The sequence below is a fragment of the Rhinoraja longicauda genome, chromosome 18 (assembly GCF_053455715.1).
Source record: "Rhinoraja longicauda isolate Sanriku21f chromosome 18, sRhiLon1.1, whole genome shotgun sequence".
Taxonomy (NCBI): Eukaryota; Metazoa; Chordata; class Chondrichthyes; order Rajiformes; family Arhynchobatidae; genus Rhinoraja; species Rhinoraja longicauda.
In genome coordinates, this window is record NC_135970.1 from 29055421 (window position 1) to 29083384 (window position 27964).

The 27964-nt window shown below is 46.8% G+C and overlaps 1 protein-coding gene across 1 annotated transcript; it reads right to left on the reverse strand.

The window, feature by feature from the left end:
• Nucleotides 1–671: 671 nt before the first annotated feature.
• ctsd (cathepsin D) lies at nucleotides 672–27852 on the reverse strand. Its single transcript, XM_078415410.1, has 9 exons — nucleotides 27717–27852; nucleotides 19829–19985; nucleotides 15401–15524; nucleotides 13810–13928; nucleotides 10263–10462; nucleotides 8373–8495; nucleotides 4818–4962; nucleotides 2582–2680; nucleotides 672–1662 (listed from the first exon to the last, which is right to left on the reverse strand). The coding sequence occupies exons 1-9, from the start codon at nucleotides 27782–27784 to the stop codon at nucleotides 1501–1503; spliced, it is 1197 nt and encodes a 398-aa protein (XP_078271536.1). The 5' UTR covers nucleotides 27785–27852; the 3' UTR covers nucleotides 672–1500.
• Nucleotides 27853–27964: the final 112 nt, after the last annotated feature.

A 27964-nucleotide genomic window follows, 5' to 3' on the forward strand; every position in this document is an offset into this window, starting at 1 on the left:
ATTCCCCCTCAGCCCAGGCTCCATGGCAACACCTGACGAGTCCTGACCCAAAATGTCTTATGAGGAGAAGGCAGGAGAGTGGGGTTGAGAGGGAAAATTAGATCAGCCATGATCTAATGGCAGAGTAGACTTGATGGGCCAAATGGCCTAAGTCTGCTCCTGTAACATATGAATTCAGTTATCAGGAATGCCTACACTGGCCTACAACGCCCTCAAGGTCCGCTGCAGGAGGCACCCCCGGCAAACAAAGGTGGACGCTCGAGGAGAGGAACGAGGCGTCGAAGGGAGGTGGCTGGAGGCCTGCAATAACGTGACTTGCCTGGAACTAGAGCATGGACTTTGAAAATGGCGGCCAAACATGGCGCCTCTTGCACGCGGGCTCAGTGGACTATTTCTGTACACTTGTTAATCCAGGATCGGGGCATGCCAAGAATCTGCTCGACTGTTTGTATGAAAAATAATCTTACTGTGACAGCACTTCACACATGTAACAATAAAAGCACCCACTGAAATCTTTTCTCCACCCTTTCCAGATTAACAACAGGTTTAATGCAACAGGGTGACCAAAATACATGCCAGGGCTAATATTTGAACCAATAGCTTCTATCTTTAGCAAGAGAGCCACTGAATAGATTAAAGCAACACTTGATATTGCATTGAAAGAGATATACCTGTATGATTACAGTGATATTTTATTTTATTTAATGCACCATTAATACAAATCAGAAATAATCACATTAAAATAGTTTAAAAAAACATTAGCTCTGACTCATCAATCCCAACTGTTTAACAACTTGTTGATGTTAGTGGTTTTGACAGTAAGAACGTTACACTTCCAAACACACTCCCCCAGTCTCCACCTCCCCAACTTCTTACACCTTCTCAACTCCAGCTCCCTCCCACCTTCGCAAGTTGTGTTTGCAGTCACTTTTTCTTTTTGCAAACTTCCCCTGGAGCAAATTGCAAGAAGGAAAAAAATATACAGACGTTTTGCTTCAAAGAGTCCTCGTATCTCAACGAGTATTAATAGGACTATTATTCACTGGGCTATACAACAGCCTCGAGAAATCACTGCCTAAATTCGTCACTGCTTGGAAAAAACAGAAATCAACTCATAACTTGGACTCGGTTAGATCCATTACACTTTTGCAAACTGAGGAGTGGGAAGGGGAATTTCAAGCTGTTTTTGAAACATTAAGTAGAAACAAGCCAAATTGAATTGCGACCAATGCAACGTGTTCAGGACATGAAGGTTTTAAAAGAAAAAAGATATACGAAACAAACTAATGTCCTGAACAGAAGTTCACAGTTCCAAAACGTTACTAATGTTCCACTCTTCCATTAGCTTGAAGAATCCTTCCCCAAACCTTCCAAAGTCACAGAGTCAAATATCATAAAAGCATTAGCCAAACAGAGATTCTCGATCATCACCACAAGATGGATCCGAATATTAGTGCAAATCTTTATTATTCTATTGAGTTGTTGACACAGGGACCAGTGTTACACAGCTTTTGCAAATCCAACTCGGTTGTTGTCTCGATCAAATTGGGTGTAATATTGCCCAATAAAGACGTCCCCGAGAATCCAGAGGGGGCCAGCGGGAGGGGGGATGTCAAGAGCCATGAATCCACTCAGGCAGATGGTCATTCCAGCCTGTTGTTCCTGGAAAGGAGCAGTGAATAATGGTGTTAAAAAAAACCTACATCGAAAGGCAAGTGCCTACATAGCAAGAACACTCCCTCCACCAACAACTATAAGCAAGACCCCAGGAAACTGCAGAGTTTTCGTGAGACCATAAGACATTGGAGCAGATTTAGGCCATTTAGGCCCATCGAGTCATGAGAGGAAAAGATAGGGTAAATGCACAGTGTATTTTACCAAGAATAGTGGAATCGAGAACCAGAGGACATTGGTTTCAGGAGAGAGGAGAAAGATTTAATAGGAACCTGTGGGGCAACGTTTTTCTTTTCACAAAAGACAGTGGGGGTAGGGAACGAGCTGCCGGAGGAGGTAGTTAAAGCAGCTCACTGTCACAATGTTTAGACAGGTAAATAGATTGGACAGGCTTCGAGGAATATGGGCCAAATGCAGGAAGGTGGGATTAGTGGAGATGGGGCAAGTTGGTCTGTGTGGGCACGTTTGGCCTCAGAATAAAAGGATGTACCTTTAGAAAGCAGATGAGGAGGAATTTCTTTAGCCAGAGGGTGGTGAATCTGTGGAATTCATTGCCACAGACAGGTGTGGAGGCTAAGTCAATGGATATTTTTTAAGGCGGAGATTGACAGATTCGTGTTCAGTAAGGGTGTCAGGGGTTATGAGGAAAAGGCAGGAGAATGGGGTTGAGAGGGAAAGACAGATCAGCTATGATTGAATGACAGAGTAGACTTGATGGGCTGAATGGCCTAATTCTGCTCCGATAACTTATGAACTACATTGGTCCATCCCCATTCAATCTGGTTGCAGATAGTTTGAATCAGATCTTTTAAGAGTCAGGGAGACCAGACACTGCCCATCTATCAATTTTCCTACAGACTATCATTAATAAATCTCATGGAAATAGCCCTTTAGACTGAATACCCACCTTAAGGACATACTGCGCTGCAGTCAAAGTGAAGCTCTTCTTTCTCATGATAAAGTTGACAGGAGGGAGTGTGGAGACTTTGTTACAATCAATTTTGTACTGTGGGAGAGAAAACGTCAGCGATAAATTGTCTAGAGAGCAATTACAGTATTAGCGTTTCAGAAGAATGTTTTATGAAATAATGGATGCTTGTGATCTTCAATGATACGTTACTGTCGCATGTACCGAAGCACAGTGAAATGCTTTGCCTTTGAATACAACCAGGTAACATCATACAGCAGACCTCACCTAGTCAGCACAAAAGTGTTGCCACGTTTTGGCAGCAACAAAGTTACAAATGTTCATCGTGCAGTCCAATATATGCCTGCCGCCGCATGTGGCAGTAGGCCTTAGACACCTCCCCCCCTCCCCACTCCAGCCCCGTCAGGTCCCCATTCACTCTCGACCCTCTCCCCCCCCCCCCCCCCCCCATGGGTCCCCTTCGAGACATTGCAATCCTTTAAAAATATGTTTTCCGCAAAGTCTCTGATTGTTACCATTTTCCCCCCTTTCCCCCCCGTCAGAAAAATCTTTGCGATCCTAAAATGGCAAAGGTTTATTCATAAGCATTGATGATAAGCAATTCTAAACTGGATAGCTATTTTATGATAGACACGAAGTGCTGGAGTAACTTGCTTGCGCAAGCCCAGAACCAGGGGCCACAGTTTAAGAATAAAGGGTAGGCCATTTAGAACGGAGATGAGGAAAAACTTTTTCAGTCAGAGAGTTGTGAATCTGTGGAATTCTCTGCCTCAGAAGGCAGTGGAGGCCAATTTGAATGCATTCAAGAGAGAGCTAGATAGAGCTCTTAAGGATAGCGGAGTCAAGGGGTATGGGGAGAAGGTAGGAATGGGGTTGTAGTGGGTCTGGACGCGGCAGGAATCAGGCAAGATGCCAGGTGAGGATTAACAATAACTTTAATGCAGCATCAGAACATCCACTCTCTTCAGTCTCCCGCACGAGTAAACTCTAGCCCCCGTAGCCCCAGACTGCTCTACAGCCCTGTCCACTCAGTGCCGAGGGGAATGACCCAGGGAGTGGCCTAACCCCCGGGCACCGCCACAGGACCTCCCCCCCAACAACTGGAGACACGAAACGGACAGGGGGACGTATGAGACGACCAGCCCGCAGGAACTGGAACCACCCCGTCAGGGGAAGACAACCGCGGGGAGGCTGGGGGTAAAGGCCGGGATGCAGGACGACCCCGAGGGCGAGGCCGCGCCAGGAGGACCTGCTGGCTAATGTCCACGTGCGCCGGCTTCAGCCGCGAAATAGAGACTGTCTCAGGACGACCCCCATGTCCAAAACAAAGGTGGCAGAGCCATGCTCGAGCACCTTGAACGGTCCTTCATACGGCCGCTGAAGGGGCGTCCGGTGAGCATCCCGTCGCAGGAAAACAAGCGGAGCACCAGACCCCTCTACAGCCCTGTCCACTCAGTGCCGAGGGGGATGACCCAGGGAGTGGCCTAATCCCCCTCTGTCCACTCAGTGCCGAGGGGGATGACTCAGGAAGTGGCCTAACCCCCGGGCACCGCCACGGGGTACTGATTGAGAATGATCAGCCATGATCACATTGAATGGCGGTGCTGGCTCGAAGGGCCGCATGGCCTACTCCTGCACCTATTGTAACTCAGTGGGTCAGGCAGCATCTTTAGAGAAAAATGATGGGTGATGTTTCGGGTTGGGATCCTTCTTCAGTCTGAAGAAGGGTCTCGACCTGAAACGTCACGCACGCTTTCCCCTAAGGTGGCACAGTGGCGCAGCAGTAGAGCTGCTGCCTCACAGCGCCAGAGACCCAGGTTCGACCCTGACCTCAGGTGCTGTCTGTACGGAGTTTTTTTACATTCTCCCCGTGGGTTTTCTCCAGGAGCCACAGTTTGCTCCCGCACTCCAAAGACGTACAGGTTTGTAGGCTAATTGGCTAGGTCCAAGTGTAAATTGTCCCCAGTGTGTATAGGATAGTGCTAGTGCGGTCGGCAATTATACACAATTATACCCTGCGCTGTAAGGCAGCAACTCTACCGCTGCGCCACCGTATCGCTGCGCCACCGTACTGCTGCGCCACCGTACCGCTCCCTCCCCTCGTTGGGCCAGCGGCTTTGACAGTCTGCCGCAAACTCACTGCTGGCGCAAGTGATCACGTGGTTTCAGAAGCGAAAGAGTATTTCTTGCAGAAATTAGAAACACAGTTCCTCACCTCTCCCTGAGTAATTAGTACAGCTCCGATGACCTTGTGCAGACTTTCAATTTCAGCCTTTGGACCTGTGATCATTGAAGTTCCTGTGTCCACAATAGCTGAACACCCTCCTTTGCACAGAGTCAATGTATCACCAACAGCAATTCTGAAAAGAAAAACACACAAACAGTAAGTGTACGGTAGTTTTGAAGTTTAGCTTGGAGAGACAGCGTGGAAATGGGCCCTTCGGCCCACCAAGTCCAATGCTCACCCCGTACACCATTTCTATCCGACACACTAGGGACAATTTGCAGATGCCAATTCTGCACGTCTTTACATTGTGGGGGGAAAACGGAGCCGCACGGAGAAAGTCCACGTGGTCACAGGGAGAGTGTGAAAACTTCATACCGACAGCACACGCAGTCAGTTTCAAACCTGGGTCTCTGGCGCTGTAAGGCTGCAGCTTTACCGCTGCGCCACTGTGCCGCCATATTTATTGCATATAACAACCCTAGCCATATCTTGTAGTGTACCAAGATATCTTGTTTACAAATGCAAAATTACAAGTCCCAAAACAAATGGAGTGGTGGGGCTACTGCCTCACAGCACCAGAGACCAGAGTTTGATGGTGACCTTGGGCGCTGTCTGCGTGGAGGTTGCACGTTTGCCCTGCGACCGCGTGGGTTTCCTCCGGATGTTCCGGTTTCCTCCCACATCTCAAAGACGTGCAGGTTTGTAGGTTAATTGGCCTTTGTAAATTGTCCCTGGTGTTTAGGGAGTGGATGTGAAAGTGGGATTACAAAGAACTAGTGTGAACAGGTGATCGATGGTCAATAGACAATAGGTGCAGGAGTAGGCCATTCGGCCCTTCAAGCTAGCACCGCCATTCAATGTGATCATGGCTGAGTCGATGCTGATCATGGTCAGCGTAGACTCGGTGGTTGAAGGGCCTGTTTCCACGCTGCATCTCCAAACAAACAAGACTATAAATACAGTTTGAATTTATGCAAGCTCTCTATGATATAGAACAAAAAAAATAACAGTAAGAATTAAATGCCATTGGGCCAAAAATGTATTTGAATTGGAACACACACTCAAAGCTGTCTGGCAGAGACTAATATAACACAATGTAATTTTAATTTTAAAATGTTTGAAAATTTATGAGTGTAAATATGCAAATATGAACAACAAACATCCATATCTTCACACAAAACGACGCAGGATGTACAATTTCCCTGCAATATTAACGTTCTGCTATGAGACGGTGATAAAATGGTTTAATTGAAGGGCTCTACAATTTATGATACACATCCTACCCAGGTATCTGGAGAATAGAGGAACATACACCAGTACAACACGGTAGCACAGCGGTAGAGTTGCTGCTTTACAGCGAATGCAGCGCCGGAGACTCAGGTTCGATCCTGACTACGGGTGCTGCACTGTAAGGAGTTTGTACGTTCTCCCCGTGACCTGCGTGGGTTTTCTCCGAGATCTTCGGTTTCCTCCCACACTCCAAAGACGTACAGGTATGTAGGTTAATTGGCTGGGTAAAATGTAAAAAAATTGTCCCTAGTGGGTGTAGGATAGTGTTAATGTGCGGGGATCACTGGGCGGCGCGGACTTGGAGGGCCAAAAAGGCCTGTTTCCGGCTGTATATATATGATATGATATGATATGAACACAGGAACATGCCTTTCGACCCACAACATCTGTACCAAGTGTGATGCCAAGATAAACTAATCTCATCTGCCTGCACATGATCTACACCCCTCCGTTCCCTGCACTTCCATCTGCCTATCTAAAAGCCTCTATCGTAATCACCTCCACCACTACCCTTGGCAGCGCATTGCAGCAATCTACCACACACCGTGTACAAAAAACTTACCTTACGCATTTCCCTTTTAGCATTGGATCACTGGATGGATTTAAGAGAGAGTTAGATAGAGCTCTAGGGGCTAGTGGAATCAAGGGATATGGGGAGAAGGCAGGCATGGGTTATTGATTGTGGACGATCAGCCATGATCACTATGAATGGTGGCGGTGGCGCTGGCTCGAAGGGCCGAATGGCCTCCTCCTGCACCTATTTTCTATGTTTCTATGCACCTCTCACTTTTTGGCTCTGCCCTTTAGTCTTTAACCTTTCCACACTGACAAAAAGGTTCTGAATGTCTGCCCTATCTACGCCTCTCATAACGTTATCTACATCTATCAGGTCTCCAACCTTTAGCTTTCTAGAGAAATCAAAGAAATCTGTCCAAACTCTCCTTGCACTTAATACCCCCTAATCCCGTCATTCTGGTAAACCTCTTCTGCACCTGCTCCAAAGCGTCCACATCCTTCTGTAATTTGACAACTAGAAATGCACACAATACTCCAAATGTGGCATATCCAACCCACCAACAACTCAAGGGCAGTCCTGAGCTACTATCTACCTCATTGGAGACCCTCGGACTATCTTTGAAAGGACTTTAATTGCACTAAACGTTATTCACGTTATTCCCTTTCTCGTGTACCTGTACACCGTGGATGGCTCAATTGTAATCATGTATGGTCTTTCCGCTGACTGGTTAGCACGCAACAAAAGCTTTTCACCGTACCTATGTGACATCAACTTAACCAAAACCAAACAGAGCTTCATCATGACTTCCTGACTCTTAACTCAATGCCCCAACCAATGAAGGAAGTGTCCATAAGCCTTCTTCACACTATCCTGTCTTGCCAATTTCAGGGTGTTGTGGATTTAGACCCCAAGATCCCTCTGCACCTCAGTGTTGCTAAGGGTCTTAGAGTAGAAGGTTCAATCAAGCGACAAGACAAAAAGTAGTTTTTAATTATTTTGCGTTACAATAGGCAACGTCCTACACTTTCTCTAAATGTGACTCCAAACACGATGAACTGAGGTGGCATTCTCAAGAATCACAGGGTTGGCCATGTACAAGATGTTGGCGAGGCCGCCTTTGAAGTATTGTGTTCAGTTTAGGCCACCCTGATTTGGAAAGATGTTGTCAAGTCGGAAACAGTGCAGAGAAGATTTAAGAGGATATTCCCAAGATTTGTGGGGCTGAGCTCCAGGGAGAGGTTGGGCAGGCTGGGACTTTATTTCCTAAGGAGGCTCTGGAGGTGCACAAGATGATGAGGGGAATTGATAGGATGAATGCGCAGAATCTTACCCAGAGCCGAGGAATCAGGAGACAAAGGTTCAAGGTGACATGGGCAAGATTTAATAGGGACCAGAGGGATAACTTGTTTAAACACAGAGGGTGGTGGGTACATGGAATGAGCTGCCAGAGGAGGTAGTTGAGGCAGGTCCATTAACAACTTTTAAATGACATTTTGAGTAGGTACATGGACAGGAAAGGTTTAAGAGGGGTATGGGATAAACGCAGGCATGTGGGACTAGTGCAGATGGGGCATTTTGGTTGACATGGGCAAGTTGGGCCTGTTTCCATGCTGTATGACTCTCTATGTGCCATACAATACCACAGAACACACTTCATTTGAACATATTGCACAGCAAAGCTTCAGAAGTATGTTTGAATAACCCAAAGCGAATCGTGAACTCGCAAAAGATCTTACTCATCCATCTGGATCTGCCAGTATGCCTTACGGATTACGTTCATGAAGAAGAAATCCCCGGTGTAATACTTTGGATCTGTGCCACCCAACAAGAGTTCACCTCCAGGCTGAGTGTCTGGATTCCTAGAAGGAGCACAAAAACATCATCACCATCACCACTGAAGAACACAGTGATTGAACAGAAAGTATCAAAGGATTTTCCAAATGGCTCAGATGTTCTATAAAAGGGTCCCGATCCGAAGCAATCTCCATTCCTTTTTCCCCCAGAGATGCTGTCTGACCCGCCGAGTTACTTCAGCATTTTGTGTCTATCTTTGTTCTATAAAGACCACTTATTGTTACTGTTCTGTTATTGTTAAAAAAAAAAGGGCGGCACAGTGGAACATTGGTCGAGTTGCTGCCTCACAGCGCCAGAGACCTAGGTTCGATCCTGACTACGGGTGCTGTCTGTATGGAGTTTGTACTTTCTCCCTGTGACCGTGTGGGTTTTCTCCGGGTGCTCTGGTTTCTTCCCACACTCCGAGGACATACAGGTTTGTATGTTAATTGGGTATGGTAAAGATTGTAAATTGTATCTAGTGTGTAGGATAGTGCTAGTGTACGGGGTGATTGCTGGTTGGCGCGGTCATGGCCAAACTACTTTTAAACTAAACTACTTTCTAAACTACTACGGTCTAAACTAAACCACTTTCTCCACAACTCATCCCTTCCCACCCAAACCGCACCCCCCTCCCCCCCAGGCACTTTCCCCTGCAACCGCAGGAGATGTAACACTGGTCCCCACATCTCCTCTCTCACATGCATCCAGCGACCCCAGCAGCTCTTCCAGGTGAGATAGAGGTTCACATGCATCCCTTCAAAACTTCCTAACTGTATTCGGTGCTCCCGATGTTGCCTCCTTTACATCAGCAAAACCTAGCAATGGACTAGGCAACGGCTTTACGGAACACTTGTGTTCAGCCCGCTACGGCCTGCTGGATCTCCCAGTCGCTAACCATTTTAACTTCCCTTCCCATCCCCATATTGAACCGCTGGGCCTCCCCCATTGCCAGAGTGAGGCCATGCGCAAACTGGAGAAACAGCATCTTGTATTCTGCTTAGGAAGCTTACAATCTAATGGTTCAATCCATTGAATTCTCAATTTTTAAGTAATAACCCCCCACCTCCCTCCCTCCGCTCCCTTTCCAGTACCTACCACTCCAGTGAGCACCCACTTCTCCCACTATCCTGCCCACATCATTTGTTTCTTTCAACTCCTTTGTACGCACATCTCCCATCCCTCATTTCCCTTTCATTCCTCTCTGTCTTTCCTCTCCCTCTTGCTGGCTTTCACCAATATCCTTCCCTCTAACTTTCACTCTTCCTCTACTCTATCTGACACCCTTTTGTTTCCTTTTCACCTCTAGCCTTTGTCACTTACTCCACCCTGCTGCAAATCAACCCCCCCCCCCCCTCCACCCTCACCGGTATCCACCTATCACTCAGTAAAGAAACAAGGAACTGCAGACGCTGGTTTATGCCAAAGATAGACACAAAATGCAGGAGTTACTCAGCGGGTCATGCAGCATCTCTGGAGAACAAAGCTTTTTATCCAGAGATGCTGCCCGAGCCCCTAAGTTACTCCAGCACTTTATGTCTATCCACCTGCCACGTGCTTGGCTTTGTCATTTCCCCCCCACCCCCTCCACCACCTGCCTTTTCCAGCTTCCAGTGATCAGTGTGAAGACATGAAACATCTCCTGTCCACATCCTCCAGAGATGTCGCCTGACCCACTGAGTTCCACTGGAGCTCTTTTGCTCAGGTTTCCAGCATCTGCAGTTCATTGCACCTCTGTCCTAAATACCAGGTGCGCTGAGAACTGGAACATACTTGCGATGGGGACATCTTACCTGTTCAAGTAGAAGGAGAACACGTTGCGTTCTACCAATTTCTGCTTCATGATATTGTCGAATACTGGGACCGCACCAGCGACTGAGATACATGGGTAGGCCATGCCGAGAATGCCGTCGAATTTGGCAGCGATGAAGGTGGCGCCAGGCTGCGAGATGGCCTCCCCGAACGACTGATTCTTGACTATGATATCACCGATCTGCAGATCAGAGCAGAGGCAATCTTCATTTAATAGCAAGAGGAGCGGTGGAGCAAGCCCACAGCATGGCCAGGCCAGGTCAACCCCTGCAACACCGGCCCAGTGCCGTTGCCAGGACAACGGGCCTTTGAGGCCAAGATAAGACGCTGTACTATTAAGAACTTTGAAATTTGAAGGACACAAGTTAGGTCCAGAAACGCGGTGACTCTTTGTGTACTGCCTGGGTGAAGAATACTTTGTGTACTGCCTGGGTGAAGAATACTTTGTGTACTGCCTGGGTGAAGAATACTTTGTGTACTGCCTGGGTGAAGAATACTTTGTGTACTGCCTGGGTGAAGAATACTTTGTGTACTGCCTGGGTGAAGAATACTTTTTGTACCGCCTGGGTGAAGAATACTTTTTGTACCGCCTGGGTGAAGAATACTTTGTGTACTGCCTGGGTGAAGAATACTTTGTGTACTGCCTGGGTGAAGAATACTTTGTGTACCGCCTGGGTGAAGAATACTTTTCTTGCACTACAATTGTTGCACTTTTGTACTTATCTATGATTGTGCTTAACTACAGTATAATTTTACTGGATTGTATGCAACACAAAGAATTTCACTATACTCAAGTACATGTGACTATAAAATATCATTAAATTTTACCACCACATCCGACTTTTTAAAACACTCCCACCTCGGTTTGCAATTGGGAGCTGGTAGAGCCGCTGCCTCACAGTGTGGGAGATCCGGGTTCGATCCTGACTACGGGTGCTGTCTGAGTGTGGAATTTGCACATTCTCCTGTGACCACATGGGTTTCTGCCAGGTGCTCTGGTTTCCTCCCACATTCCAAAATGGTGCGGGTTTGTAGGTTAATTGGCCCTCCGTGAATTGCCCTTTGTGTGTAGGGAGTGAGTGAGAGAGGGATAACATAGAACTAGTGTGAATGGGTGATCGATGGTCGACGTGGACTCGATGGGCCGAAGGGCCTTTTTTTCATGATGCGTCTTTCAATCAAGAAAAATCCTTGAACTTGGCAAACTGGCAGATTAAAGGAGAAAGTAGATACTCGAATTGTGTTTAATCCAACAACACAGGAGAAATGCAGGACAGAAGTGAAACAGGGATGGCAAATGTCTACACGAATCATGGATTCACACATGGTGTTAAAGAGGACTGCATCTCTAAAACCCAGGTGATAATGAACATGGAATACAGCGTAGCAAAGTGTGGAGTCATGCATTTTGGTAGTAGGGATGAAGACTATTTTCTAAATGGGGAGATAATGCAGAAATCGGAGGTTAAAAGGTAGAGTTACCGGAGACCCGGGTTCGATCCCGACTACGGGTGCTGTCTGCATGGAATTTGTACGTTCTCCCTGTGACCTCATGGATTTTCTCCGAGATCTTCAGTTTCCTCCCACACTCCAAAGACGTACAGGTTTGTTGGTAAATTGGGTTGGTACAAGTGTAAATTGTCCCTCGTGTGTGTAGAGTAGTGTTAATGTGCGGGGATCGCTGGTCAGCGTGGACTCGATGGGCCGAAGGGCCTGTTTCCAGGCCGTATCTCTAAACTAAACTAAAGACTTGGGACTGCTGTTCAGGTTTCCCAAAAAGTTAATTTGCAAGTCAAATCGATAGTAATGATAGTGGGGTCAGGGGGTATGGGGAGTGGGCAAGAACGGGGTACTGATTGTGAATGATCAGCCACGATCACATTGAATGGCGGTGCTGGCTCGAAGGGCCGAATGGCCTACTCCTGCACCTATTGTCAATTGTAAGAAAGGCAAATGCAATGCTAGCATTTATTTCGAGAGGGCTGGAATATAAAAACAGGGAGGCAATGCTGAGGCTTAATTAGGCACTGGTCAGGCTGCATTTGAAGAATTGTGAGCAGTTCTGGGCCGTATCTAAGGAAAGATGTGCTGGAGAGGGTCAATGGGTCAATAGACAATAGGTGCAGGAGTAGGCCATTCGGCCCTTCAGGCCAGAACCACCATTCAATGTGATCATGGCTGATCATTCGCAATCAGTACCCCATTCCTGCCTTCTCCCCATAACCCCTGACTCCACTATCCTTAAGAGCTCTATCTAGCTCTCTCGAATACATTCAGAGAATTGGCCTCCACTGCCTTCTGAGGCAGAGAATTCCACAGATTCACAACTCTCTGACTGAAAAAGTTTTTCCTCATCTCTGTTCTAAATGGCCTACCCCTTATTCTTAAACTGTGGCCCCTGGTTCTGGACTCCCCCAACATGTTTCCTGCCTCTAACGTGTCCAACCCCTTAATAATTTTATACGTTTCGATATGATCCCCTCTCAACCTTCTAAATTCCAGTGTATACAAACCTAGTCGCTCCAGTCTTTCAACATATGACAGTCCCGCCATTCCGGGAATTGACCTAGTAAACCTACGCTGCATGCCCTCAATAGCAAGAATATCCTTCCTCAAATTTGGAGACCAAAACTGCACACGGTACTCCAGGTGTGGTCTCACTATGGCCCTATACAACTGCAGAAGGACCTCTTTGCTCCTATACGCAACTCCTCTTGTTATGAAGGCCAACATTCCATTGGCTTTCTTCACTGCCTGCTGTACCTGCGTGCTTCCTTTCAGAGATAGTTTATGAGGATGATTGGGTTAACATATGATGAGTGCTTGAAGGTACTGGGCCTGTACTCATTGGAGTTTAGAAGGATGAGGGGGGACCTCATTGAAACTTAACGAATAGTGAAAGGCCTGGATAGAGTGAATGTGGAGAGGATGTTTTCACTAGTGGGAGAGTCTTGGACCAGAAGCAATAACCTCAGAATAAAAGGACGTACCTTTAGAAAGTGGATGATGAGGAATTTCTTTAGTCAGAACGTGGTGAATCTGTAGAATTCATTGTCAAAGATGGCTGTGGAGGCCAAGTCAATGTATGTTTTTAAGGCAGAGATAGATTCTTCATTACTACGGTTTCAGGGGTTGTGGGGCAAAGGCAGGAGGATGTGGTTTAGAGGGAAAGATAGATCAGCCATGATTGAATGGCAGATTAGACTTGATGGGCCTAATGGCCTAATTCTGCCTCGAGAACCTATGAACAAGTATGACACAAGGACAATATGGGAAGTTACATATCAGAAAGCAAATAGCCTAAATTACAAGTCACTTCATCTTTAGATTACCCATGGTCTTTTAAGTTGCTGTAAGTTCCCAATCTCGTTGTACCAATGTACAATGACAATAAAGATATATTGTATTGTATTGTTTTGCATTTTCCAAATACGTAGACCACAGGTTAAAAATGATTGCCCTTCTGATATTCCATCTCCCGGTTGCCACACAGGTAGATTGCCGCACAGGTAGAAGTTTGGTACTTACAGTGATTACATCCTGGCTGAGATATCCCGAGAGGCTGCCAGAACCATACTGGATAGAAAACTTTGTTCCATTCTTCACGTACGTGCCGGATTTCGATGAATCATACTTGCGATGCAACACTGGTATTTACAAAAGGATTGTTCATTTTAGGACATTTTGTTAAAAAGCCATTTTAACAATCATATCAATGATGCTTCTCGTGAAAGGTCTACCAGTGACTCAATATTTCCACACTGCAGACACATAGATTTATTTTCTTCAGTAAGATAAACAAGATAGTAAATTCCCCCTTTTTAGAGGATTCAGTGCTGAATCTAAAGTACATAGGATGTTCTCGAAAATCTTTCTCAATGAGTCAGAACATTTCTATTTCCCCACACTATTTATCGCTTAGAATCCAAATTAGATTGAATTACCTAACCAATTGTCAATACATTGGCAAAGACCACACTCCGATATGTCATAAATCAGTGGTGTTCAGCCCAAGCTGACTATAACAGCGGCAGAGTGGAGCAGCTGGTGGAGCCGCTGCCTTACAGCGCCAGAGACACGGGTTCGATCCCGACCTCGGGTGCCACCCGTGTTTAGTTTGCACGTTCTCCCTGTAACCCTGTGGGGTTCCTCCGGGTTCCCCCCACATCCCAAAGACGTGTGGATTTATCGGCTAATTGGCACGCTGTAAATTGCCCCTGGTGTGCAGGGAGTGGATGCGAAAGTGGGATAATGCAGAACTAGTGTGAACGGGTGATCGATGGTCAGCATGGACAGACCACTTCCATACTTTTGTGATGGGACACTTCCCAAGCCCCCCCCACACATCAGCCTGAAGGGTCCCAACCAAAAACATCACTGATTCCATTTCCTCCAGAGATGCTGCCTGACCTGCTGAGTTACTCCAGTGCTTTGTGTCTTTTTTGTTGTTGTTGTTAACCACCATCTGCAGTTCCTTGGATCTCCATTCTAAACCATTTGCCCTGTCTGAATTTTAATCCAGTTCCCAGTCGTTAGAATAGCAACATTTTAATTAATCACTTATGTCTTAAGAAGGGTCCTGACCCAGTGCTGCTGCAATAAGAATGTCATTGTTCCATTTCAGTACATACACAGTGGCAGAGTGCAGTGGTAGAGTTGCTGCCTTATAGTGCCAGGGACCAGAGTTCAATTCTGACTACGGGTGCTGTCTGTACGGAGTTTGTACATTCTCCCTGTGACTGCATGGGGTTTTCCCGGGTGCTCCGGTTTCTTCCCACACTCCAAAGACGTGCAGGTCTGTAAGTTAATTGGCTTTGGTAAAAATTCTAAATTGTCCCTAGTGTGTAGGATAGTGCTGCTGTATGGAGATCACTGGTCGGCACGGACATGGTGGGCCGAAGGGCCTGTTTCCATGCTGTACTAAATATGCCAATTAAACACTCTTGACTCTGGACACATCCAAAGCAAAAATAGACACGGAAAGCTGTGGAGTAACTCAGGGGGCCAGGTAGCATCTTTGGAGACAAGGAATAGGTGACGTTTCACGTCGAGAACCTTCTTCAAACTTCTTCCCAGGCAAAAAGCTGAGCACGCACCAAAGATGGCAGAAGCAACTTACAGCAAGCAATATCTAACACGGAACAGTGAATGGAAGGAACCCAGAGGTTGGAGGAACCAGTGTCAAATATCACGGTGAACGTCTGTGTTGGGGTGCCAATACCGATCTCGCCATAGTACTGCGCCTGGAAAACAGAGAGTGGCTGTTAGAAGCACCTGCGGTAACCCGTATCTACTGAAAACCAACGCATTGTATTTATCAGAACACCAGTTGGTAGAGCCACTGCTTCACATCGTCACGGACCCAGGTTTGATCCTGACCTTGGGTGCTGTCTGTGTGGAGTTTGCACCTTCTCCCTGTGGCCACATGGGTTTCAACGGGTGCTCTGGTTTCCTCCCACATCCCAAAGACCTGCGAGTTTGTCGGTTAATTGTAAATTGCTCCTGGTGTGCAGGGAGTGGATGTGCAAGTGGAATAACACAGAACCAGTGAACGGGGTGATCGATGGTCGTTGTGGACTCGGTGGGCCAAAGCTATATAAACTGCTATATCTCCAAAATAAACTACTTTCCCACCTCAAAAACTCTCATGGGAGAAATAAGACTTTTTTTGGAAAAAACGCAATTCCCACCCCAACTTGAAAATAAAAGATTCACACTGTGGCATGCAACTGTGCGCTTGAATTAATATTTTACATCGAGACAGAGACTCAAATGTTGTCAAAGTGTTGGCATGAATCGCCAAATTGGGTTAATTTTGGACCCATAAAATTTATAAACTTGACCAAGTGTCACTTTAAAGTTCTTTCATATATATCCATATATTCAACACGCCCAAAACTGGTCACTTTTCACTCACAGGATCTTGTATCATTTTTAGAGTTGCAACGCTGAAACGGGCCCTTCAGCCCACCAAGTCCGCGCCGACCATCGATCACCCCGCACACTAACCCCATCCTACACACTAGGGACAATTTACAACTTTACCAAAGCCAATTAATTCACAAACCCTTACGTCTTTGGAGTGTAGGAGGAAACCGAAGCACACCGAGAAAACCCACATGGGCACAGAACGAATTTACAAACTCTGTACAGCCAGCACCCATGGTCAGGATCGAACCGGGGTCTCTGGTGTTGCCAAGCAGCAGCTGTACCTCTGTGCCACTGATCAAATTGAGTGTAAATAGTTAAAGTCAGTGGGTGAACTATGCAGGAAGAGAATTCTACAGGAGAGGTTGGATGTTAAAATTACAATCTTGCTTTTATTTTTGAAATAGCTGAAGCAAATGAAAAAGTAGCTTCAGGCCACATGTGATTGCAATGAGGCAATGCCTCACATTCAATGACTCAGCTAATATCTCCCGAGACAGATAACGTGATAAGGGTTTGCTGCTGTGGCCGACTGTCAGTGGTCAGACTTGCTGCAAACGTGATGAGCTTTTCATGTGCAGTGAGCACCAGGCATTTTAATTTATGACTCTGCAACATTCCGAACTTCCTGCAGAGCAGCTGCCGTGAAACCAAGGGCAAACGATGCTCAAATTCTGAAGCCAATTTTTATGTCCCCTCATCAGCTAGAGGTCCTGACCTCCCATCTATTCATTGGAGACCTTTGTACCATCTTTAATCACACTTTATCAGACTTCAATGTTATCTCTTTGACCACTGGGTGGTGCCAACAATGGCTGCCTCGCCAACAATCTGTCTGTCCTTTCCTTCTTTGTGCTTTAATAGTATGTGTTAAATGTATGTTTTTTAGTGGGGGGTGGGGGGGGGGGGATTTGGGGGAAACTTTTCTCTTACCTCGACGGAGATGCGATTTGTTTCCCTATCGTATCCCCGTCCCCACTGCGGCCTAACATCGAGGAGTTGGCGGCCTTTCCTTGAGACCGACTTTTGAGAGCTCCACCGCGGGGAGCCTGCAGGACTTACCATCGCGGAGCTCGCGATCCCTTTGCCAGGGGTCGACCTCGGAGCTCCAGCCGTGGGTGCTTGCGGACTGAAAATCACGGTGCTCACCGTCCCTGGTCAGAGACCAACATCGGGACCTCCAAGCCGCAGGAATTTCGATTGCCCCGACGCGGGAGCTTCGACTGCTGGCGGCGGGAGCTTTGATCGCCCCGACGGATGGTTCAACTGCCCCGACCACGGGAGAAATAACGAGGAAGAAGTTTGGACCTTTTTGCCTTCCATCGCAGTGAGGAATGTGGGGAATCTGCCGTGGTGGATGTTTATGTTAACTTTTATGTAGTTGTGCGTTTTGTTGCTTTTTTCTCGTATGGATGTATGGTAATTTGCATATCCTTAATTGGTACACGTGACAATAAAAGACCTTTGAAACCTTTGATCCTTTATCCGTGCACGGTGGACGGCTTGATTGTATTCATGGAAAGACAGAGACATAGAGACACAGAGACATGCCCTTTGGCCCAACCAGCACATGCCAACCAATATGCTCCATCTACACCAGTCCCACCTGCCTGCATTTACCCCATATCCCTCTAAACATAGACTATCCATGTACCTGTCCAATATTTGTTTAAACGTTGTGATGGAACCAGCCTTAACTATCTTGTCCCAGATACCTACCACCCTTTGTGTGAAGAAGATGTCCCTCGGGTTCCTATGGAATCTTTTCCCCCCTCACCTCAAATAGTCTTTCCTATTGCATGCAAATAAAAGCTTTTCACTGCACCTCAGTACACGTGACAATAATAAACTAAACTAACAAGTAAAATTTCAACATTTGCAAAGGGTGGGAGAGAAGGAAATTATCAATCCTTCAGGAACACCTCCAACCATGACGTGCGAAGGTCCTCATTTGAAAAACGATTTCATTTGGAAAGGGTGCGGAGGTGGTTTGCCAAAATGATGCATCATGGCCTGGTTCATTAACTCAAAAGGGTCACAGGTACTGACCTCCCCACCATCAAAGACCATTATATCTAAATGATTGCCAATCTTTTTAAACCAGAGATTAAAAAAACACTACAATAAGCCAAGCAGTGATTTTATAGAGGTGTATAAAATCATGAGGGGAATTGACAGGGTGAATGCGCAGAGCCATTTACCCACAACAGGGCAATCAAATACCAGAGGACATAGGTGAGAGGGGAATGATTTAAACTTTAGAGATACAGTATGGCAACAGGCCCTTTAGCCCAGAGTCCACACAGACCAGCGATAGCCCCATACATTAGCACTATCCTGTACACTAGGGACAATTTACTATTTTACCAAACCCACTTAACCTACGTAAGTGTACATCTTTGGAGTCCTGGGCGGAAAACGGAGGACGAGGAGAAAACCCACACGGTCACAGGGAGAACGTAGAAACTTCCCACAGACATCACCCATGGTCAGGATTGAACCCGGGTCTCTGGCGCTGTAAGGCAGCAACTCTACCGCTGCACCACTGCTAATGGGAACCCGAGGGGCAACCTTTTCATTCAGAGGGTGGTGGATATCTGGAACGAGATGCCTGAGGATGTAGCTGAAGCAGGTACCATAACAACATTTATAAAAGACAGTTGGACAGGTACATGGATAGGAATGGTTTAGAGGGATATGGGCCAAGTAGGACTAGCTTAGATATGGCATATTGGTCAGCATAGACAAGATGGGTCGAAGGGCCTGCTTCCGTGCTGTATGAATCCATGTCACTAAGAATGGACTTTGAGCCACAGCTTTTTATTTAATTCCTATTGTAGTAAAAAAAAGAAGATAAAAGCATTTCACAAGTGCTGATGTGTAAAATTAGGTCAGCATTGTCAAGTGACTCTGAAACCAGACATGTGCAATTCATCCTTTCTGAATCAACAGCGAAAGTTGTGCAACTTCTCCACTGAATAGCCTTGCAGTGGAAACACATTGAACAAAATAACTTTGGCAACAATTTCATTACTCACCTAACACAGAGGAGCAGAAACATTGAACGAACCCGAGTCCTTTTGGGCAAAACCCGGCCTAGCAGAAGGTCCCGATGAGCCGCGGCCTCACCACGATGGTAGGCCTGGCTCTCCCGCCGTGGAACCGGGAGAGGGAAGCCACTGAGCCCGGCCCCTGCTCGGTGCCAACCTACCACTGTGCCGCCCCATCTCAAAAAGCCATACAAATTCCACTGTTCCAGAGGACGTAGGTTTGAGGTGAAGGGGAAAAGATTTAATAGGAATCTGAGGGGTAACGTTTTTTTACACAAAGGGTAGTGGGTGTATGGAACAAGCTGCCAGAGGTAGTTGAGGCCAGGACTATCCCAACATTTAAGAAACAGTTAGACAGGTACACATGGATAGGAAAGATTTGAAGGGATGTGGACCAAACGCGGGCGGGTGGGACTAGTGTAGATGGGACATGTTGGCCAATGTGGGCAAGTTGGTCCGAAGGGCCTGTTTCCACACTGTATTACTCTAAGACTAAACTATTATGGTGATTGACCATTCACCATTTTCCACTATGTGGTCAGATCTCAATCACAAGAGACGGTACTCACATCCAGATAGTTTTTCAGTGTTTCTGGAGTGGGCTCAGCGCTTTGTGGGAAGCCAAGGTTATATTTGGAGTGTTGATCTCGTGCAAGAAGCTCATCAATGCTATTCCCAGTGTCAGTGAAGGTCCGTCGAATTGAACGAAATTTTTTCAAAGGGATTCTGCAAAATGAAATAAAAATGTGAATAACATTATGTAGTTGTAAGAATTAGGGTCTATGAAAGTAAACCACATTGGCAGCACGGTGGCACAGTGGTAGAGTTGCTGTGCCAGAGTAGCTTTGTGCTGTGCCAGAGACCCGGGTTCAATCCTGACTGTGGGTGCTGTCTGTACAGAGTTTGTACGTTCTCCCTGTGACCACATGGGTTGCTCCGGTATCCTCACACAGTCCAAAGACGTACAGCATTGGTAAAATTGGGAATGGTATTGTAAATTTGTTAATTGTAAAAATCCCTAGTGTGTAGGATAGTTCCAGTGTGCAGGGATCGCTGGTCGGCGCGGACTCGATGGGCCGAAGGGCCATGTTTCCGCACTTTATAACTCTAAACTAGAACTAAACTAAAAATGTGAAGATTCTGGAAAAGACAAAGTACTGGAGTAACTCAGCTGGTCGGGCAGCATTTCTGGAGAACATGGATCGGCGATGTTTTGGGAAGGGACTTTTTGCCAGCTGGTAACGACTCGAAGTAGGATCAGGACAATATATCCGGTCAGAAGAAGGGTCCCGACCTGAAACGCCATCTACCCATTCCCTCCACAGAGTTACTCCAGCACTGTGTTTTGCTTAATATATGCCGTTATTCTATTAGTGCTTAACGTTTCATACAAAAGACTGGACAATTTTTAAGTCATAGGAGCAGGATTAGGTAATTCAGCCCTAATCTACATCAAGTCTACTCCACCATTCAATCATGGCTGGTCTATTTGTCCCTCTCAACCCAATTCTTCTGTCTTCTGCTCATAACCTTTGACACCCTGACCAATTTAGTTTAGTTTAGAGACAGAGAGCGACAGGCCCTTCGGCCCACTGAGTCCACATCAACCAACGATCCTCAAACACTGGCATTATTCTACACACACTAACACCATCCAACACACTATGGACAGTTTGCAATTTTTACTGAAGTTAAATTAACCTGCAAACCTGTGCGTCTTTGGAGTGTGGGAGGAAAGTGGAGCACCCGGAGAAAACCCACACAGTCACAGGGAGAACGTACAAACTCCGTGCAGACAGCACCCGTAGTCAGGATCAAACCCAGGTCTCTGGCGCTGTGAGGTAGCAACTCTACCGCTGCGCCACCATGACGTCTCTAATCAAGAACATTTTTTGGGGTACAATTCTCTCATGCTACAGTTAAAAGTTTCCTGCTGCAGCAAGATCATCGATTTTATTTGCTCTAAACTCGTATTAGTCTCTAGGGGCGGGTAAAGACTGCATGGACTTAATGCAAGGAAGGTTAGAAACAACATGCTGTTAACCTCAGAAGCAAGCATTCGGGAAGGACGTGTGGCCTTGAATCTTCAGATCACAAAGCGGCACGGTAGCGCAGCGGTAGAGTTGCTGCTTTACAGCGAATGCAGCTCCGGAGACTCAGGTTCGATCCTGACTACGGGTGCTGCACTGTAAGGAGTTTGTACGTTCTCCCCGTGACCTGCGTGGGTTTTCTCCGAGATCTTCGGTTTCCTCCCACACTCCAAAGACGTACAGGTATGTAAGTTAATTGGCTGGGTAAATGTAAAAAAATTGTCCCTAGTGGGTGTAGGATAGTGTTAATGTGCGGGGATCACTGGGCGGCACGGACTTGGTGGGCCGAAAAGGCCTGTTTCCGGCTGTATATATATGATATGATATGATATGATGATGGAGTAACTGCAAATGCTGCCTGACCCCCTGAGTTACTCCAATACTTTGTGTTCTATGCAAGATTGCAGCATCTGCAGTTTCTTGCATCTGCACTTACATGATACATTTCTTGTACCCTGGGAATGTACATCACATTCAGTTACGTTCTTTTGGTGTGCAAGGTCTTGGTCATGTAGTAAATGAGATGGATACAATTCTTGTATAGGAAGGAACTGCAGATGCTGGTTCACCCCAAAGATGGACACAAAATACTGGCGTAACTCAGCGGGTCAGGCAGCCTCTCTGGAGAAAAGGAAATGGTGACGTTTCGGAACGAAACTCGAAAATAAATACATGCATCCTTTTTCTCCAGAGACACTACCTGACCTGCTGAGATACTCCAGCATTTTGTGTCTATTTTGGATACAACTCATACCACATTTCAGCAATGTTAGTCGAAGGGTGAATTCTGGGTGAATTCTAACACAGTCAAATGATTTCTAACAATAGACAATAGGTGCAGGAGTAGGCCATTCGGCCCTTCGAGCCAGCACCGCCATTCAATGTGATCATGGCTGAAGGGCGGCACGGTAGCGCAGCGGTAGAGTTGCTGCTTTACAGCGAATGCAGCGCCGGAGACTCAGGTTCGATCCTGACTACGGGTGCTGCACTGTAAGGAGTTTGTACGTTCTCCCCGTGACCCGCGTGGGTTTTCTCCGAGATCTTCGGTTTCCTCCCACACTCCAAAGACGTACAGGTATGTAGGTTAATTGGCTGGGTAAATGTAAAAAATTGTCCCTAGTGGGTGTAGGATAGTGTTAATGTACGGGGATCATTGGGCGGCACGGACTTGGAGGGCCGAAAAGGCCTGTTTCCGGCTGTATATATATGATATGATGATATGATCATTCTCAATCAGTACCCCGTTCCTGCTTTCTCCCCATACCCCCTGACTCCGCTATCCTTAAGAGCTCTATCTGGCTCTCTCTTGAATGTATTCAGAGAATTGGCCTCCAGTGCCCTCCGAGGCAGAGAATTCCACAGATTCACAACTCTCTGACTAAAAAAGTTTTTCCTCATCTCTGTTCTAAATGGCCTACCCCTTATTCTTAAACTGTGGCCCCTGGTTCTGGACTCCCCCAACATTGGGAACATGTTTCCTGCCTCTAACATGTCCAACCCCTTAATAATCTTATACGCTTCGATAAGATCCCCTCTCATCCTTCTAAATTCCAGTGTATACAACCTCCTCAAATAGAATTTTAGAACTATTTACACCAAGTTTTAGAGCATTGTGTTCAGTTTTGGTCACCGTGTTACAGGGAAGGTGATGTCAAGCTGGAAAAGAGTGCAGAGAAGATTTACGAGGATGTTGCCAGGACTCGTTCCTGAGCCATAGGGAGAGGTTGGACAGGCTAAGACTTTATTCCTCGGAGCGCAGGTGGATGAGGGGTGATCTCATAGTGCTGTACACAATCATGAGAGGAATAGATCAGGTAGGTGGACAGTCATTTGCCCACAGCAGGGGAATCAAGAACCAAAGAACGGAGGTTTAAGTTGTACAAAGGGCAGTGGGTGTATGGAACATACTGACGGAGTAGGCAGGTACTATTGAGGTAGGTACTATTGTAACAATAAGAGGCAATTGGATAGGTATATGGATAGGACAGGTTTAGAGGGATATGGGCCAAGCGCAGGCAGATGGGGCTTGTTGGTCGGTGTGGGCAAGTCAGCCTGTTTCCACACTGCATCTCTAAAGTCTGAAGCCTAAAACATTTACAACTCAGCCAAAAAGAGGACAAAGTATTGACATAAATTTAAAAACAAAAACAAAGTAGACTTTCATGTTCAACACTGGAACCACGTATCAATTGGTTCCAAAAATTATCTTGCATGTATGAGAATGCAAAAAGATTTTCACTGGGCAGTGCACACGTGACAATAAAGATCCTTTGAATTGGGTTTGGCGATTAAAACGGATTAGGCACAGAGGGAATAATCTTTTTTTTTCCTGAATAGATTACTTTGTTTTGGAGAATTGCTATTTGACAATCTTTTGGAAAATACATATTTCGATTTACCAAATTGGTGAAAAAAAGAGGACACAACAATAGACAATAGACAATAGGTGCAGGAGTAGGCCATTCAGCCCTTCGAGCCAGCACCGCCATTCAATGCGATCATGGCTGATCACTCTCAATCAGTACCCCGTTCCTGCCTTCTCCCCATACCCCCTCACTCCGCTATCCTTAAGAGCTCTATCCAGCTCTCTCTTGAAAGCATCCAGCGAACTGGCCTCCACTGCCTTCTGAGGCAGAGAATTCCACACCTCCACCACTCTGACTGAAAAAGTTCTTCCTCATCTCCGTTCTAAATGGCCTACCCCTTATTCTTAAACTGTGGCCTCTTGTTCTGGACTCCCCCAACATTGGGAACATGTTTCCTGCCTCTAATGTGTCCAATCCCCTAATTATCTTATATGTTTCAATAAGATCCCCCCTCATCCTTCTAAATTCCAGTGTATACAAGCCTAATTGCTCCAGCCTTTCAACATACGACAGTCCCGCCATTCCGGGAATTAACCTAGTGAACCTACGCTACACAACATGATGGAGTATCTCAGCAGGTCAGGCCGTCTCTCTGGAGAACATAGATAGGTGACATTTTGGCTCGAGATCTTTCTTCAGACCGAAGACGGGGTCTCATCCTGAATCGTCAGCTATCCATGTTCTCCAGAGATGTTGTCTGACCTGCTGAGATACTCCGGCACTTTGCATATTACCCAGCATCTGCAGTTCCTTGTTCCTACATTGGTGCAAAAAGTGAGACATTCCACACAGACCATTAAACACAGGATCCAAGAGTCAAGAGTGTTTAATTGTCATAAGTACTGAAAACAGAACAATGACATTTTTACTTGCAGCGGCATAACAGTTCTGTGAACACAGCACTCATAGATAACACGACAAAACAAAAGAAAGTTGATTTATATTAGCAGTATTACATCAGCCCAGCATTCAACCCTACAGATTCAGACAAAACTAGTTCTCAGAAATTGTTCAATAATGCATTCTGAAAAGCGACATCTAATCTGCAGACAAAAACACGGAGATAACCACAAGTTATGTTTACACTGACCAGATGCTGGAATTCTGAGTTATAAAAGTCACCATACACTGACAAAGGAATCAAGGTAAATTACCTCAAGGTACCATACAACACTATCATTCCATACCATTCAAATCCCAAGACACCAAATCAAGGTTTATATCAAGGACAGACACAAAATGCTGGAGTACATCCAGGTGGTGGTGGAGGCAGCTAAAACAGGAATGCTTAAGAAGCTTTCAGATAGACACAGGATATGCAGAGAATAGATCACAGACGGAGATATTTCCCTTGCCGGAGGGTGGTGAATCTGTGGAATTAATTGCCACAGACAGCTGAAGAGGCCTAGACATTAGGCATTTTTAAAGGCATTTTTAAAGCAGGCATTGACAGGCTCTTGATTAGGAAGGGCGTCAAAAGAAAAGGGGAGAAGGCAGGAGAATGGGGTTGAGAGGGAAAAATAGATCAGCCTTGATCGAATACCGGAGCAGACTCGATGGGCCGAATGGCCTAATTCTGCTCCCATGACTAATAGTCATGTGCAGGCAGAGAAAATTAGTTTAACTTGGTGCTATGTTCAGCATGGATATTTCGGCTGAAGGGCGTATATAGACTTTAGAGATACAGCGTGGAAACAGGCCCTTCTGCCCACCGGGTCAGCGCCGACCAGCTTTCACCCCATATACTAACACTGTCCTACACACTAGGAACAATTTAAAATTTACCGAAGCCAATTCACCTATAAACCGTTATGTCTTTGGAGTGTGGGAGAATGTACAAACTCAGTGCAGACAGTGCCCATAGTCAGGATCGAACCTGGGTCTCTGGCGCTGTAAGGCAGCAGCTTTACTGCTGTGCCAATGTGCCGCCCTAAATGCTGCACCTGGTTCTGTCCTTCATGAACATTTCCCTTTCACCAACATAATCCATGCCTTCAGCCTGGTATAAAGTATTGACTGACTGACTGACTGGATCAGCAGATCTGGCTCGCCCACCGCGGAACCGGGAAACCCGCCTGTGGAGGGGAGCCGCCAAGCCCAACCCCTGCCCCGGCCTCATGGCCCGACCCCATGGCCCGACCCCTGCTATTCCCAGAGCCCGGCCCCTGCTCGTCCCCACGGACCGGCCCCTGCTCGTCCCAGATAAGGGGCCCTGCTCCTCCCCACGGCCCAGTCCCTGCTCCTCCCCACGGCCCAGTCCCTGCTCGTCCCAGATCAGGGCCCCTGCTCGTCCCAGATCAGGGCCCCTGCTTGTCCCAGATAAGGGCCCCTGCTCGTCCCAGAGCCTGGACCCTGCTCGTCCCAGATCAGGGCCCCTACTCCTCGCCACAGCCCTGCCCCTGCTCCTCCCAGAGCCTGGCCCCTGCTCCTCTCAGAGCCCGGCCCCTGCTCCTCTCAGAGCCCGGCCCCTGTCCGTCCCAGAGCCCGGCCCCTGCTCGTCCCTACGGACCGGAGAACTGGAGGAAAGATGGAGGGAGCCGGTGACGGTGGACGCAACAGCAAGGGCCGGTACGAGAGTGAAGCGGGGTCATTCATACCTTCTGTGCCTTCAAGGTCGACTGCGGGAGGCACTTAACGGCACGAAGACTGACGGCGGCGGGGCGAGGGATGACGGTTCGCCGGTCATTCGGGCAGAGGCGACGGCTGCAACAGGCCTTTGTGGCCAGCTGCAGCTGGGACTTTGAAAATGGCACCAAAACCTGGCGACTCTTGCACACGGACTCAGTCGGCTGTTTCTGTGTGCTCTGAACTCAATCTGGGATTGTACTCATGTCTGCCAATAATCTTACCAAACTCTATCCAGAAGAAAAATTTCACTGTAGCTTGGTACATGTGATAATGAAGAACCATTGAAAGATACAGCCTGGATACAACATATTAACTACTATTGAAAATGACTAGAGTCTCTTCCTCTCTCATCAGACCCACCACCAATCCAATAGCAAACCTTCACCACGAGATATCAGAAACACAGAAAACAATTCACCATGATCTGACCCCCGGCCTGTCAACTCTCAGCAGGGTCATCATTTGAAACGGTCGCCACATTTTCAGTACAGAATACCCTGCAGAAAATAGTCCAGGGATCTATTTTTCCTCTCAGCCCCATTCTTCTGCCTTCTCAAAGGTTTGAAGAAGGGTCTCGACCCGAAACGTCACCTGTTCCTTTCCTCCAGAGATGCTGCCTGTCCCGCTGAGTTACTCCAGCATTTTGTGTCTCTCTTCAGTGTAAACCAGCATCTGCAGTTCCTTCCTGCACATTCTCAACGTTTCTGGTCTGGTAGCAGGAGAATGGGGTTGAGAGGGGGAAATAAATAGACCCCTTGGGCTATTTTGTACCCAAAGTGGTGACTGTTTCAAATGTTGAAACATTTGAAACTGTTGTTTCCCCTCTCAACCTCGGTCTCCTGCCTTCTCAAAGGTTATGGGGAGAAAGCAGGAGAATGGGGTTGAGAGGGGGGCCAAATAGATCAGCCATGATCGAACGGTGGAGCAGGCTCGATGGGCCGAATGGCCCCCAAATCATCTCCTCTGTCTTCTGGCCATTGATCCAACTGCTGGATACAACTATTTAGGCAGCATATTCAAAATATTTCTGTTAAAGAGCAGACAAGTGGATTTAAAAACAGGGAATGGACGAAACTAACCAGTATTTCCTTAATTCTATAGATAGAATTAAATCAAAAGCTCTCTCACACACACACACACACATATTTATATATGGGTAACAAAGTTTTTGAATCGAGGCGATAGACTATATGTTACTTTTGTTGCAAATAACAACATCGCTCATCGTTCAATAACTGCTCTGACCTTCAATGCTACAATTGCCAGCGCCCTGGTTGGAGACGATACCGACCGTGCCGTGCTGTGCTGTTGGAGGGTGCACACATTGTGAGCAAGACATCAACAACAGATTCAAAGCATTCTCTGTCTCTCACCGTAAGAGTCCATCGCAGACAGCGGTCGCTGTCAATTGCAGCAACACCAGCGAAGAAGCGAGCTTCATGGCAGCGAATACAAAACGCCCAACTCAAGGGCTCTGGACGCGGACAACCCAATAAATGGAGCGCCCAGCCCCGCCCCGCCTTCAAGCGTGGGTCCAACGCCGCACGCAACGCCCTCGTCAACCACATTCTCACCCCTGCGCAGAATTAACTCCCTCCTTCCCTCCCCTCCCCTCCTCCCT

Coding starts and splice junctions, on each gene's coding strand:
- ctsd (XM_078415410.1), bottom strand. CDS start 27,784: ATGAAGCTCGCTTCTTCGCTGGTGTTGCTGCAATTGACAGCGACCGCT. Junction 15,525..19,828: donor CACTGAAAAACTATCTGGAT/GTGAGTACCGTC, acceptor TCTGTTTTCCAG/GCGCAGTACTATGGCGAGAT. Junction 13,929..15,400: donor CGTGTTAGATATTGCTTGCT/GTAAGTTGCTTC, acceptor TGTAAATACCAG/TGTTGCATCGCAAGTATGAT.